Raw genomic sequence first — 13,821 nt, forward strand, 5'->3', positions numbered from 1 at the left:
ACTCCTTTCGTTTGCACTGGCCTTTGTCATAAAACTTCCTCCACTGTTCCACAGACCAACCACGACAAACAGAACAAGGATTAGTAATTGTACATACATTTTCCCTGTACCTACTACACGTTGGATGAGGATCCGTCGACACCGAAGTTAGGAATCTTGAACAAGGAAAGCCACTGACTCCAGGGCATTTCCTTTGTCTCGTCTTCGAAACAGAAGAAGATCCCGACGGCGATGCAAAACACTCCATCTCTCCACTTACACACTCTTACAGCTCACACCACACTGAGCACACTCAGAAAAAGAGAATTAATAAGAAAAATGAAATTGAAATGGATAAAAAACAGGCAAACTAAAACCTGCTTTAAACAGATAGACAGAGAACACGTCCTATCTTAAAGGCGGTAGAAAGATAACTGGCGGGTCGGTCACACGACGCCAAGGGCATTTGGGTATACATGCCCCGTGACCTGGTATAAATGCCAATAGTCCCTGGATCGCATAAGTTTAATTTAATTCTACCGATTTCCAGCTTGGCGCTAGTAAATCCAAATGTTAAGACCGAAGGTTTGTTTCGTATATGAACAAATGGCATTTACGACTCTGTCGTAAATGCCACTTATGGCACCAAGAAACCGCTTGCCGATAAACTGCTTACCAACACCGATAAACCTCTTACCGGCGGCAAAACTCTGGTTGTGTCATGCCAAGTTCTGTAACACCAAAAGGCAGTTAACCGATGCCAGCAGCAAGTGGGGATTGCCTGTATATTTATGAACAGATATATACAAGATGCACTGAGATGAGGAGATGAAGTCCCTTTTCCCATGAAATCTAATACAAGACTATTCACCCTTGTCTCACTGAGCTGAGGTGTGAGTGTTGCCAGAAGAGTTGCCCTCCATTCATTTATGGCCCATTCAAGCAATTCAAATGTTTTCCCACATCATTAGTTCAAACACTGTGATGAAAAATAAGGATTATCATCTGATATGTGATGGAAATTTTTGTATGCAGTTATTTGATACAATAAGATACCTTCTGTCACTGGGCCTCAGGGTTATCACATAATACTTGGAGAAGATAAATGAATGCAAAGCATACATTGAAGGCTGGCATCACTCATGAGATCACTGAAACTTTCATTCAAGCAAACATAAAACATCCAACCAGTTCTACATGTTGGAAACAGACCACCAAACTAGAAACTAAATGAAAGTTACATAGATTACCTAATTCATAATAAAGTACATCTTGATTACAACACAAAGTTCAAAACTGCTAAGAAAGATGATGGAGTGTTGTCTCAACATTCAGAATCACTGCAAGATTTTTTTTTGTTTGCTTAAATGTCAGCTTCACTCAGCTGGTGATTAAAGCCATCCTTAGTTCAGCACAATGTTTTGAACTCAACAGACTTTCCTGAATCTTATGTGTTGTTATATTTTCTAATTCTACTGGTGTGGTGCCCAAATCTGGTTTAGTGTAATCAACTTACACAAGCACCTTTTAAAGTCCAGTGAGGTCTATTCTGAAGACTAATGAAATTAGGCAGAACCAATAATTTGTACTTTTGCGTAACTTCAAAATACACAGTTGTCATCAAATACTGATCTAATGAAAGAGTTCAGAGATCATCTTCCAAATAGTTCTCAGAAGTTTAACTGACTAATTTCCAAAGCTATTCTTTATCAGCAAAATTTAAGACTACTGTACAGCCAACACACACCAAACATACCTATCAAGACGAAAAGCTTTGCCGGCTAAGAACTTCAGGTTATCTTCTGTAAGACCCCTGCCAGTTGCAGCCTTGAATTTTGTGTCTAACATTTCAGCTATCTGTGGCCAAGGTACCTGTTCAAAAAAATAACAAACTTATAATAAAAAAACTGGCATAAGAAATCCATTAAAAAATGCTAATCCATTACTGTTGCTAGTTTTCTTACCTTTTCTGGGACTGTGAAAGGTATGCGGCCTTGTTCAGCAAATGCATTGTCCCAAGAGACGGTTGCCCAGGCGTGTGGCTCCTGATTACCATGGACAATGACCACCACAGGTAGAGATAGTGTCCACACCTAAAGAAATAAATCAATAAATGATTCACAAAAGCAATAACCTTATAAATGAAAAAGAAATAAAGGTATCTTTGTCCTTATCCAATAACTATCCTAATCTGCAAAAACAAACAAACAAAAACAAAGTGATTAAATTATACTCTCAGTGGGTTGGGTGCAACGAGTTGTGAAAATGTACATTAAATTTAAGAAAACTGATGATTAGTATGTATATGCATTTGGCTAAGTCTAAAAACACACTTGAATGCAAGAGACTACACTTGCCTTTCATGAACAATGGAAGTCATCTGTATGAAACTTTCAAGTTTAAACACTCACTGCTTTCAATATGGTTGATTGCAGACTTTTGTTGTAAGCAAAATTTTGTCATAATTTATGAATTTTTATGAAAATGTTACAGAGGGAAGGATATTATGACTGCGAGTTATGAGATTTTGGAAGACGAATGGGGAAAAGGACCTTTTGAGGGTAGACTGCTCAGCCTATATGGAAGCTTACAATCACTAGATTCTCAAAGTACCTGTTATTTCCTTAATGTTATCTTTCCTTTTGTATTACAGTGGAACCTCAGACTTCGAACTTAATCCGTTCCACAAGGTTGGTAAAAATGTGATTTGTTCGAAATATGATATTGTTATGATACAATAAAGTTTGTTCATACTTACCTGGCAGATATATATATAGCTGTATTTTCTGAAGTCCGACAGAATTTTAAAAACTTCCGACACACGCAGTGGTCGGCCAGGTGGTTAGTACCCATTCCCGCCGCTGGGAGGCGGGTATCAGGAACCATTCCCATTTTCTATTCATAATTTTTTTTATTTCCTACGTCCCCTGAGGGGAGGTGGGTGGGTACTTGATTATATAATATCTGCCAGGTAAGTATGAACAAACTTTATTGTATCATAACAATATCATTTTGTTCATGAAACTTACCTGTCAGATATATATATATAGCTGAATCCCACCTTTGGAGGTGGGAAGGGACAGAATAGAAGGATTTTGGGAAACAAATGCATGCAGATGATTTACATCTTGGTTCCACCTGTTAGCATAGCTGGCTTCGTGGTTACTGCCACGAAAAGTCTGCTTGTGCTACTAGAGTTGCCAGCGAGTAGAGACCTATATAGCTGGTGCACTCCAGATGATCTGTCAACCCAGGGGCGAGACCACGACGTGACTAGACCATATTGACCATACCATGAGGGCTAAGAAGTAAAATAAATATATATATATATATATATTATCACCACCTGACCAACCTAGCCAAGTTAAAGGGTTTTTACTAAGGCTTAAGAGTTAAGAAGTCGCCGTTGTCGGCGACTCAACAACTAAATTAAGAGCTCTTCCTAACCATTTTCTACAGGATAGGATGAGTGGTACTTCTTGCCCCAAGATTGTGTCTGCAGACACGTATGGCCCTAGCGAGCAGCAGATCTCATATGCCATCTTCACATCTCGCAGGGAGTGTGAAGTGAACACAGAGTTGCTTCGCTAAAACATGGTACTCAGGATGTTGCTGAGTGCCATGCTCTGTTGAAATGCTTCCGAGGCCGCGCCCCATCACCTCGTGAGCATTCAGATAAAAAGATTTCAAATCTTTGTGCAAAACACAATGAAGGAGCATTTTTGAAAGAACTCCTTAACACTAAAGCCAGGGTGTTCTTCGATATGGGCAAGTCTGGTCTTTTTCGGAACACTGCAGATTGCCCGAATGACTTCGACTTTCTTGGGTTTTATGTAGATAAAACTTGAGAGACCCGACAGGGCACAGGACTCTCTCTGGCTCCTGCCCACTAACTTGTGCCATCCTTGCTTCCAAGCTCCTGGCCCAAGGACAAAACGGGTTTCCATTCTTAGGCCACAACGGAAGGCTTAGATAGCACACCGTCTTGTGTTCTCTAAAGCCAAACTTGTGACGATGGCTTAAAATCTCACTAACCCTCTTTGTCGTATCTAGGGTGGTTAGAAGAAGCCTTCCTGATCACATGCAAGAAGTTAACAGGTAGGAGAGGTCGAATTGCTTTGACATCAAGAACTTCAGACTCCGTCTAAGTTCCATATTGAAAGCTTCGATCTGGACATGCACAGTCAGTCCGTCTGTACTAAAGTCAGGTGACCGACCAGTTGACCAGTCAGACGAATCAAGGACAGCAAGGCTGTACCCTGAAGACCATAAGGCACTATTCTTCGCTGAAGGATGAGTGTCTGGACTGCCTGGGCGATTCAATCTAAGCAAACCTTGGGGGTGTATCAACGCAACCAACATCGTCAGCGAATCAACTCCTGACTCGAGCTTCTGGTGCCAGGAGAAAGGAGCGAGGAGCAAAAAGGCGATTCAGTCCCGAAGGAAGAATGCCTGACAGTCCAACCTGGTCTCATGTTACACGATCATCGGGGGTCGTATAAACGCAACCGACTTCGTCAACAAGAAACTCAGGGCTACTATATGTCGCCTGATCTCGCACGAGTGCCTGACTCCGAGAAAACAGGTGAGACAAAAAGTAGATGGTGAGCGAGTTTCGAGATTCCACAGAACTCAAAGATCGTGAAGGGCTTTGTTGTTTGACAGACGCAAATCTCTGAGCCCAAGGCCGTCAACAACATATTTGCATATTCTTTAATAGTTGTGACTGCCAGCTTATCCCATTCTTCAGACGGAAATGGAAGACGGTAATCTTATTCCTGTCAACATCTCGATAGTCTGAACGTAGTCAGACTCAGAGCGGAGAGGTTATAGGTACCGTTTCGAGTTAGAGTAGACCGACTACTCTCTCGGAAACGGATCCCTTGGAGTGATCTAGGAAGTATGTGACCTCTTGTGAATCCAGGATCCTTTTGTAAGGCCAACATGGGGCGATCAATCGTCAGTTGTCGCTCCCTGTGACGTCATAAATCCTCTTATTACATTTCCTAAGCGATTGAAAAAGGGGAAAAGAGACTAAAACATCCATCCCCGTTCAATATCATAGGATGGCGTTTAATGGCTACCGATCCCACGGCCGATCGAGAACTAAGGGAGCATGTGAGAAGAAGAAGCCTCTTCGCTCCTCAAACATATCGAAGAGAAGAATGAAAGGGAAAGTCCCTGAAGTCTACACAACTCTCAACTTACTTCTAAAGAAAGATTCCACTCGGAAGTGAATAGTTGCTGCGTCGATCGAGACGATTCGAACGGACTTTTGTAATCCTGTAACGAACCTGTAGAGGATCGTTACATTCTACGCCTGTTGTTATAATAGGGGCTCTTTCTCGTAAACTCGAGCAGGGACCGAGAGAAGTACTTGTTAAGAAATGAGAGAGCTGTGGAAAATCAGAGTGATGGTGGACCACTGGTTCCAAAAACTCGTTTCGAGGACTGGAGAGACGACCGAATTGCATTTACTTCTTTCAGATTAAGATCCAGGACATCTGAAACTCTATCCAGATGTCCGGCACCTTCTTTCTATCATGACTCACTGAGAGATGTTCAGAATCATTCCTAGACCTTGAATAATATTTCAGTTTCCCGGTAGGAAAAAACTGTGGTCTGAATTGACAGTCCTACTTTCGGGGGTAAACAAAACTTCTTCAGGAAGGAAATGGTCCCCAGCAAGCTCATCCATTCCCTCCCCGAGTATGCTTACTTCCTAATAAGGCTGCGCTTTGCCTAAGCAACAGAGAGCATATAAAGTGCAATGTTGCGGTAGACTCGTTAGTTCCTATTAACCGTTGCCAGGGGTAACGGAGCACCGAAAGGATTAAGAGATAAAACTCTTTTGTGAAACATAGTAAGGCAAAACCGAATGCAACATTTATTCAATTCCACGTAAGAAATCCCCTCAATCTTAGGCTAAAGTCCGTGATTGTAGGACAGAGATACAGTTTAGTCAGTCAATTCCGCAAGAGACGTAACCGCCAGCACAGAGATACGGTTAGTCAGTTCAATCCCGCAGGAGAGAGAGACGTAACCTACAGCGCATGACAGCGCACGATCTGTTACTGGCTCGGTTGGACAGTCAGACACAGCAGCAGCCAGCAGCTTACGAACGTCCGTCTCTTAACTTTATGTCTGGGTTGCCAGCTACCCTATTCTACGAAGAAATAGGTCCGTTATTTTTTGAGCAAAAAAAAGACTCTCAAGCTGGTATATTTAAGCGAAACATAAACGTAAAACGCTAAAATATATAGATGCGTTTGTGGGGTCGTCAGAACACTACCATACAACGGTAAAAGATAAAATCGGAAACTCCTGGAAGGCTGCAGGAGTAACGATTAAATGTAAATGTCCCTTAAATAGACAATAGACTTCTCGGTTGCCATCCGAAGAGGTAACTACAGCAAGCGTATATGACTTGAACCAACCAGAAGTAAAATAACGCAAGGCAAAAAATATGAAATTATATCACAATAAGTTTGTTCATACTTACCGCAGAATATATATAGCGAATTCGGAAATACAGCTACATAACATATCTGACAGGCAAGTTTCATGAACAAAACTTAAGAGAATCGAAGCAGTCAGCTCAAGCTTCTTATGTTATTGGACATAAGCGTTCATTGACGTAGTCTACAAGTCTATTTCTTGTACGAGTCTGCGAATGACGAATGAGGAGCTCTTCCGAATCTTGTCAATAAGAAGGCTTATTCGCTTACGCAAATATCAAGTTAATGAGATTTTGTTGTTCAATGAGGAACTAACCCATTTACGGGACAAAGAGATATTTTGTCAATGAGGGGATACCCACTTACTTGACAAAACGATAGTATATTGTCAATGGGAAAGACACTGAATTGACAAAACGTAATCCAGGAAGTCGAGCATTTAATTTTTCCGATTCCCGTCTCAAACGAGGAAGGGGCAAGAATCCTGTTAAGAGACTGGGCTTACGGCAGGTAGAACGACGATGTTCAATTCGGCAGCGTAGTACCGACTAGAAACTAACAAAATCCTATCATCTGAAAAACCCTTTCAGATGGGCTAAAAGATTGCAAAATTATCCTGGGAAGAGGAAGAACTCTCCAACCAGCTTCCTCTCCCGTATCACAACTAATGCCTGCTAAAGCTTAAAATTTATTGGCAGTATGGCAAAGGAAGTCCTGTCTTGCGCTTTCCCGAAGAGCGTCCTTTTGATGAGTGCCTTTGCAAGAATCCTACTGAACGTTGCCGAGCGTCCTGACGCAGGACATCGAGCCTTACATAAACCCGTAACTGCCTTATCGCAGTCTTGACTGCGGTAGTGGCAACTTAAATTTATTGGCAGAATGGCAAAGGTTGCGGTAGAGCAAACGAGATCTTCCCTTGAGCTTTCCTTAACTCCATCCACCTATGCGAAAAGCAATATTAATTGACAGAGACCTCTTGAATTCACGAAACCGATGTCTGCTGGGTTTCGAAGAAGAAGTTGTCTGTTCACTTTAAGCTTCCTCCGAAGCACTGCCTACTTCACATTCTTTGCAGGTGAGGTAGAAGGTATCACCGAAGGTAGAGGTAAAAATATACTTTAGGCCCATATCTGAAACAAGAGCTTGAAGAGTTCAACAGAAACGTTCAGCCAGGCGACACACCTGGCGACTGGCGTGCGCCTGGTGCGCATGGGCGCGCTCGGCGTCCACTGGCAGCAGCGCTCGGCGTCCATGGCGCGCGCTTGGCCTGCACCCGCGCGCGCCTGGGAGTCCATCCTAGCGTCCCGGGCGTCCGCTCTCAAAAGCTTCCTGCTACTATGACTTCTTTTACGTATTTCTAGGTGGAAAGACGGACAAGGCGAGTTCAGGCGACGTTCCCCCTAGATGCTGACCCCTTGGCGTGGGTAGGGGCTTAGGCTTAGGGTCAGCAGCTGTGCCGGTGATGCTGGTGGGTTCCTTTTCTTCACTTGTCCTTGGGGCTCAGCTGCTGATCCAACTAAATTAGTCAGAACTTTTCCTTCTTTCTGCAATATTTTCATTCTTACTACATCCTTCCTCCTCATGTAATTTTTTTTTTTTTTTATGTTCCTTTTTTTCCCCTTTTTTTTTTTCCCCTTTGGATTAATTGTGGAAATTTTCCACCCTTGTTGATAAAATTTTACCTAGGACCTGGTAAACAGAAAAGATATCATAGCTGGGACTGGGCTTTTATATCTTGAAAAGCTAAATAGTGGGAAACTGTGGCAGGACCATCAAACTGCTCGTAATGTTTCGGTACCTGAGTGATATCAGGCGGAAAACTTATTTTGCAGGGCTGGACCCACTGGATTTCCAGGGGGGTCTAGGGTTGGTGGGACGGATAGGACTCCGGGCATTCTGTCCATTTTGTCCCATAATGGGATTAGGGTGGATTAGGGTTGGGGATGATTGTTTGGTAGGTATACTCATCAGTCCTATCAAGCGGGTTTGGCTTACACTTGGGCCACTCTAATCATTGTTGTGCCCATCCCCTGTGGGGTAGGGTAGGGAACAGCGGAAACATTTGGGAGTCAGTTCTCACTTGTGCCATTAGTGGGAAGAATAAACTTCCATGAAAGGCGGATGATGTCTTTTAAGGTTTTCAGGTTTTATTTTATTTATCGTTTTTTTTTTTTTTTTTTTACCAATACTTTGATCTTTATGAATTAATACAAATTAAAGAATCAAAGTACCCCTGGACCCTTTTGTGATGGTTAATGAATCGGCGACAGTTGCTGACTGCACTGGAACCTCCAACTGGTAAACCATCCTCTGGAAAACAACTCCAAAAAACCATTCCAAGTGTAATCACACTAAGAAACCTAATGCTCCAGTACGGAGTAAGGGGGAAAATTTAGTTAAAAAGTAAAAATATATTACAGGAAATGGGGGGGGGGGACCGGACCCGGAATGTTGAAAACTCTTATGATAAATTTTATTGACTTTTAATTTGGAAGACTTCTGATTGTGAACCTTTTTTAATGTATATAAAGATATTGTCAGGTTGCTGTGGCCGAGAGCCAATTAAGGATTTTCTTCTGAGGCGTCGAGGAAAGCTGACAGTGGAAGATCTGCCTCGGCAAAAGAGAGTGAACAGCTAAAAAACATTATCTCACCTTCATGGAGGGAGTTAAATAAAGTAGTATGAGGTGTGCAGTACATGCTTTTGGTTTGGGAATTACTCCAAGGGCATGATATATGCCCCCCACCCCAGCTTGGTGACTTACTCTGAGGAAAAAGGCTCGTAGAGGAATTAAGGGATCAACAGGGGGTCAATAAGAATTGAAAAGAATGAAGAAGAAAGATAAATGGAGTCCTAGTCCCACTTCCCAATTTGTAATTGTTACTTTTATTTCAACTTCCACCCGATTGCCTAGGTATAATGTGAAAAGCAGCCTGGTTAACGTTTTAAGGTTAAAACGCGGTATTCTCCACGACCAGGGAGGATGATTGTTTTTATTTGTCGAAAATTTTGGACACATGGTTGGGGTCATGGCCAGGACAGAAATTAAACAAGGCAAGCTGCTAACTTGTGTTAAAATGCAGTGGAGCCAGATCATAGCATATGTAATAAGGAGGCCAGATGTTGTGCATTGTGGAGAAAATCATCCATTCATCTTCAACTTAATTGCGATTTGTATACATCATGGAAAAAGAAATTCAGACATTAAGGGTGGACCGAACGTATCAAACATTTGTGGAGCAAAAGGCAAAAGAAAGAGGTGTTGAGTCAGGTACATTAGACCAGGAATATCTTTTTTCCAGTGTTGCTGGCCAACCGAAGAAGAAAATATCAATGTCACCAAAACTAAATGTTAAAAAATAAACACCAGTTACGACCTGTACTCCGTTTGCCTCTTTTGGAGGCAGCGCCAGTGATTCGGACTGGCGCTCATGCCTCTTCGGAGGGCTGCGCCAGTGACTCCTGGCGCTCCTGCTCTTTTGGAGGCCGCGGCCAGTAAATTCCTGGCGCCCCACTGCCTCTTCTGATGGCAGGTGCCAGTAATTCCTGGCGCCCCCTGCCTCCTTTTTTTTTCGGAGGCTAGTGGCCAGTTGATTTCTGGCACTCCCGACCTCTTGGAGGCAACAGTGCCAGTGGTTTCTGGCACTTTCTTAGCTTCTATGGAAGCAGAAACCCAATGATTTCCTGGCACTCCTTGCCTCTTGCTGGAGGCTTGTCGCCAGGTGGTACCTGGCACGTCCACCTTCTCACTGAAGGTCTGTTACCAGCTTGTAAATGGTGGGCTTGCTGATCCTTTGGAGAATGGCCCAACAATGTCCAAACCTTCACACCCCTCCTCAGCGAGCATCAGCTTTTGTCCTGGTGTTACCTGAGGGACCACACCGATAACCCTCTGAAAAGGAAGGCAGCCATAAAGCCAATCTAATCTATCTTACCAGATCTGAAATCAAGGAGCAAGTCAGTTAAGCCTGAAAGCTCTTAAAAGAGGCTTCTAATTTAACAGCCTTCTAAAGGGAAGTTAAATTCATTCATTTTTGCTAACAGTGGAACTGTCAGGGATTAAAGAGCTAAATGGGAAGAATTAAGGCTGGCTTCATATCAGAAAGTGTCTCCTGTTTGTATAGCTCTGCAGGAGACAATGCTTGGTAATAATATGTGCCCCAGCCCACGAGAGTATACATCCTATCCACTCCACTTAATAATTTGAATATTGCAAGCCATGGTGGTGTCGCTTTGTATGTTCGAAACTGACACCCCACAAAAATCCTATCAAGATCCAATCCAGGCCATTCTGCAAGTGGCATAGGTGTGCAGATCCATGTTGCAAAGAAAAGATATTACAATATGCTCTCTTTATCTACCCACCTAACTGAAGCCTTTCCCCATCAATGAAAATTAAATCTTCTTATTACACGTTACCAAGCGCCCTTTTGTTATTTTTGGAGATATGAATATCAGAACAGAAAATTTACCCTTTCTTTGGGGGTGACATCATCACCAATCAAAGAGGGAAGGTGTTTGTTTTTTTTTTGGTTTTAGGGGCCATCATAGAAGATTGAAAATTTTGGGATCCTCAAACTCTGGGGAGTCTACGCATTTTTCATGTTCAAACAGGCACGTTTATCAGCCAATTGATTTATCTAATAGGTAGTGATGAACTGTATTGATTGACTTTAATTGGAGAAACCTAAAATAAATGATAGATTTAACCAGTGGAACCATTTTTCCACGGATAGTGGTGAGTTTGTAGCATCAAGTCGCTCCCATCGTTGAAAGGCCTACCCAAATGGGAACATTGGGTAAAGCTGATTGGTTCAACATTCCCAGGAGCCAGCAGTCAATAGATGACTCTGCTGATGACTTTTGCCCTTTTGGTAGATGACGCTCTTGACTTTTTGAATACAATTGATGGTTCTCAGCTGGTCTTCAATCTCTACCTAGGACTTTCGGGCCAAAACATTTGTCCGCCGACCGCAGGTTTCCCTAGGTGGAAACAACGTAAATGCCAGGAAACTCATAGAAAAATATGAGATCTGCCTTCACCAAGATACCGCAGACGAAAAGTGAGTATTATCGTGTAGAACTTTCGAAAAGCGAGAGCGAGAGCTCATTTTCGCATGGAAATCAAAAAATCCACGAAAATAATCTTGGGACGATATTCATATCTTCACTAAATTATCGAAAAACTCCTCTGAACTCTAGTTTGGTAAGAGGTTAGTTAAAAAATAGCAGGCAAGTTTAACTCCTTGTCAACCTCCCGTTTATCAAGGTGAATGGTTGTGAGGTAGCATACCCCCAAGGTTTAAGTGGCAAACAATGTACGTTTGCCTAATCATTTTGCTAATGTGGCAAATAAAAAAATTGATGATAGACCCTTATTCAGCTCAAAGACGGAAATAATAGAAAACAGGTCGAAATTGATTTTAATATCCTTAAGACATGAGCAATACAATGCTCCATTTTACTATTAAGAAGAATTTGAAATCAGCCTTGAAACTAAATGTAATGAATCAGCTCCTGGAGACTGGACGATTAATAACATATTGCAATGATTAAGCAATAACCCCACCCGCTGAAAACAATACCAGACTTTTTCTATTAATCCTAATTAACAGAATTTACCAGAGAACAATATTCTTCCCCAAGCTTTGGAGAAGTTGAAATTACTGCCATTTGTGTAAACCTGGAAAAGCCGATTACAATTCAGACAGAAAATTTATCGTCCTATTCTGCATTAACTTCTTGGTTTGTTGTAAGATCATTGGCAAAAATGGTGTGAACACACGATTGAATGTGGTAACTTGGAAAGAGGTAAAATATCTGTCGCCTGCGCTCAGTGTGGTTTTTCGGAGTATGCACTCCACAACTGATGTATTGGTACGAATGGAATCTTCAATATGTGAAGCTTTTTGCCAAAAGCAAGCAAAATCACAAATCACTGTTTTCTTTGACCCTAGAAGGAAGGCTTATGGATACAACCATGGAGATATGGCATTTTGAGGGCGGTCCTTTATGAATGTAACCTGAGAGGCAATTTGCCCTAATGGTTTATTAAGGCTTTTTTCTTTTTTTAAAAAATATTTGTTATTGGGTTATAATACGAAATAACGGTTTGTTTCATACTTACCTGGCAGATTATATATATTAAGGCTGTATTCTCCGAATGTCCGACAGAATTTCAAAACTCGCGGCCACACGCAAGTGGGCGGCCCAGGTGGTAGTACCCATTCCCAAAGCCGCTGGAGGTGGCGGAATATCAGGAACGCCTTCCCCAGTTTTCTATTCATATTTTATCAGTGCCACTGTTCCTGTGGGGCGGGGAGGTGGGTGGGCACCTTAATTATATTATATTGCCTGCAGTAAGTATTAAACAAACTTAATTGGTATTTATAACAATAACCATTTTGTTCATGAGACTTACTTGGCAGATATAATATATATCTGTAATCCCACCTTCGGTGATGGTGGGAAGAGACAGAATAGGATTTTGTAGGAAACTTAAAGTTAAAGTAGTGATATACACCATTCGTTCCTCACCTGTTATCAAAAGTTATACTCTGTGATTAACTTGTCACTACAGCCTGCTTGGTGCTTGGGTAATCAGAGTTGCCAGGCCAGGCTGGAGACCTGTAGTGCTGGTGTGCGCTCTGAATGCTTCTGTCAAAACGGGTGGGTGTGACCTCAACATGTGACCAAGAGCATAGGAAGCCATACAAATGGAGGGCAACGAAGCAACTGACCACCCACCTGACCAAACTAATCAAAGACCCCCTGAACACTAAGCTAAAAGATGGGAGGTCTTCACCCAAAGCCTCAACCACAACCAAAAAAAACCGCATCAACCTAACAAACTAACCTAAACCTAACTAAGGGATAGGGAGAGAGCTACCTTCAGCCCCCAAGACTGTGTCCTGCAGAAAACGTTATGGCCCAAGAGAAAATAACAGTCCATCGGTATATCGTTCTCACATCTTCTTCAAAGTAGGGTTTGAGGCGAATACTGAATTGCTCCTCCAAAAGGTGGGCGGTCAAGGATTGTCCTTGATCGGAACATGTTTCCTTTTGGAAAGGCAAGCCGAGGTTGCAACAGCCTCTGACCTCGTGAGCTTTGTTCCAACTCGCAAGAGGCTCAAATCGATCTGTGGGTGGAAGACGAATGAGCCATCTTTTAATGACGTCCCTCAAAAAAGAAACCAAACCAAAGCGTTCCTTGGTATAACGGTCTTATCGGGTTCGTTTTAAAAATCCCCGAACAACCAGAAGATTATCCTGAGGGACCTCGTACTTCTTTAGTCCTTGTGGACCATAAAACCTTTTAGAGCCCTGACAGGCACAGGAACTCTCTCAGGTTCTTGGACCCACAAGGCTTTGTCATACCCGCTT

At 42.4% G+C, this 13,821-nt stretch overlaps 1 protein-coding gene across 12 annotated transcripts in view; it reads right to left on the reverse strand.

Annotated features, from left to right (window-relative positions):
* The window catches only part of LOC135219184 (signal transducer and activator of transcription 5B-like), a 225,397-nt gene that overhangs the window by 112,903 nt on the left and 98,673 nt on the right, over positions 1-13,821 (reverse strand). For all 12 annotated transcript variants that reach the window (XM_064255728.1, XM_064255730.1, XM_064255727.1 and 9 more), the window contains exons 11-12: positions 1,944-2,072; positions 1,736-1,851 (exon numbers count right to left, since the gene is read on the reverse strand). In XM_064255728.1, coding sequence (XP_064111798.1) covers positions 1,736-1,851; positions 1,944-2,072 — 245 coding nt within the window. The remainder of the gene's footprint in view (positions 1-1,735; positions 1,852-1,943; positions 2,073-13,821) is intronic.

The sequence above is a fragment of the Macrobrachium nipponense genome, chromosome 1, assembly GCF_015104395.2.
Source record: "Macrobrachium nipponense isolate FS-2020 chromosome 1, ASM1510439v2, whole genome shotgun sequence".
Taxonomy (NCBI): domain Eukaryota; kingdom Metazoa; phylum Arthropoda; class Malacostraca; order Decapoda; family Palaemonidae; genus Macrobrachium; species Macrobrachium nipponense.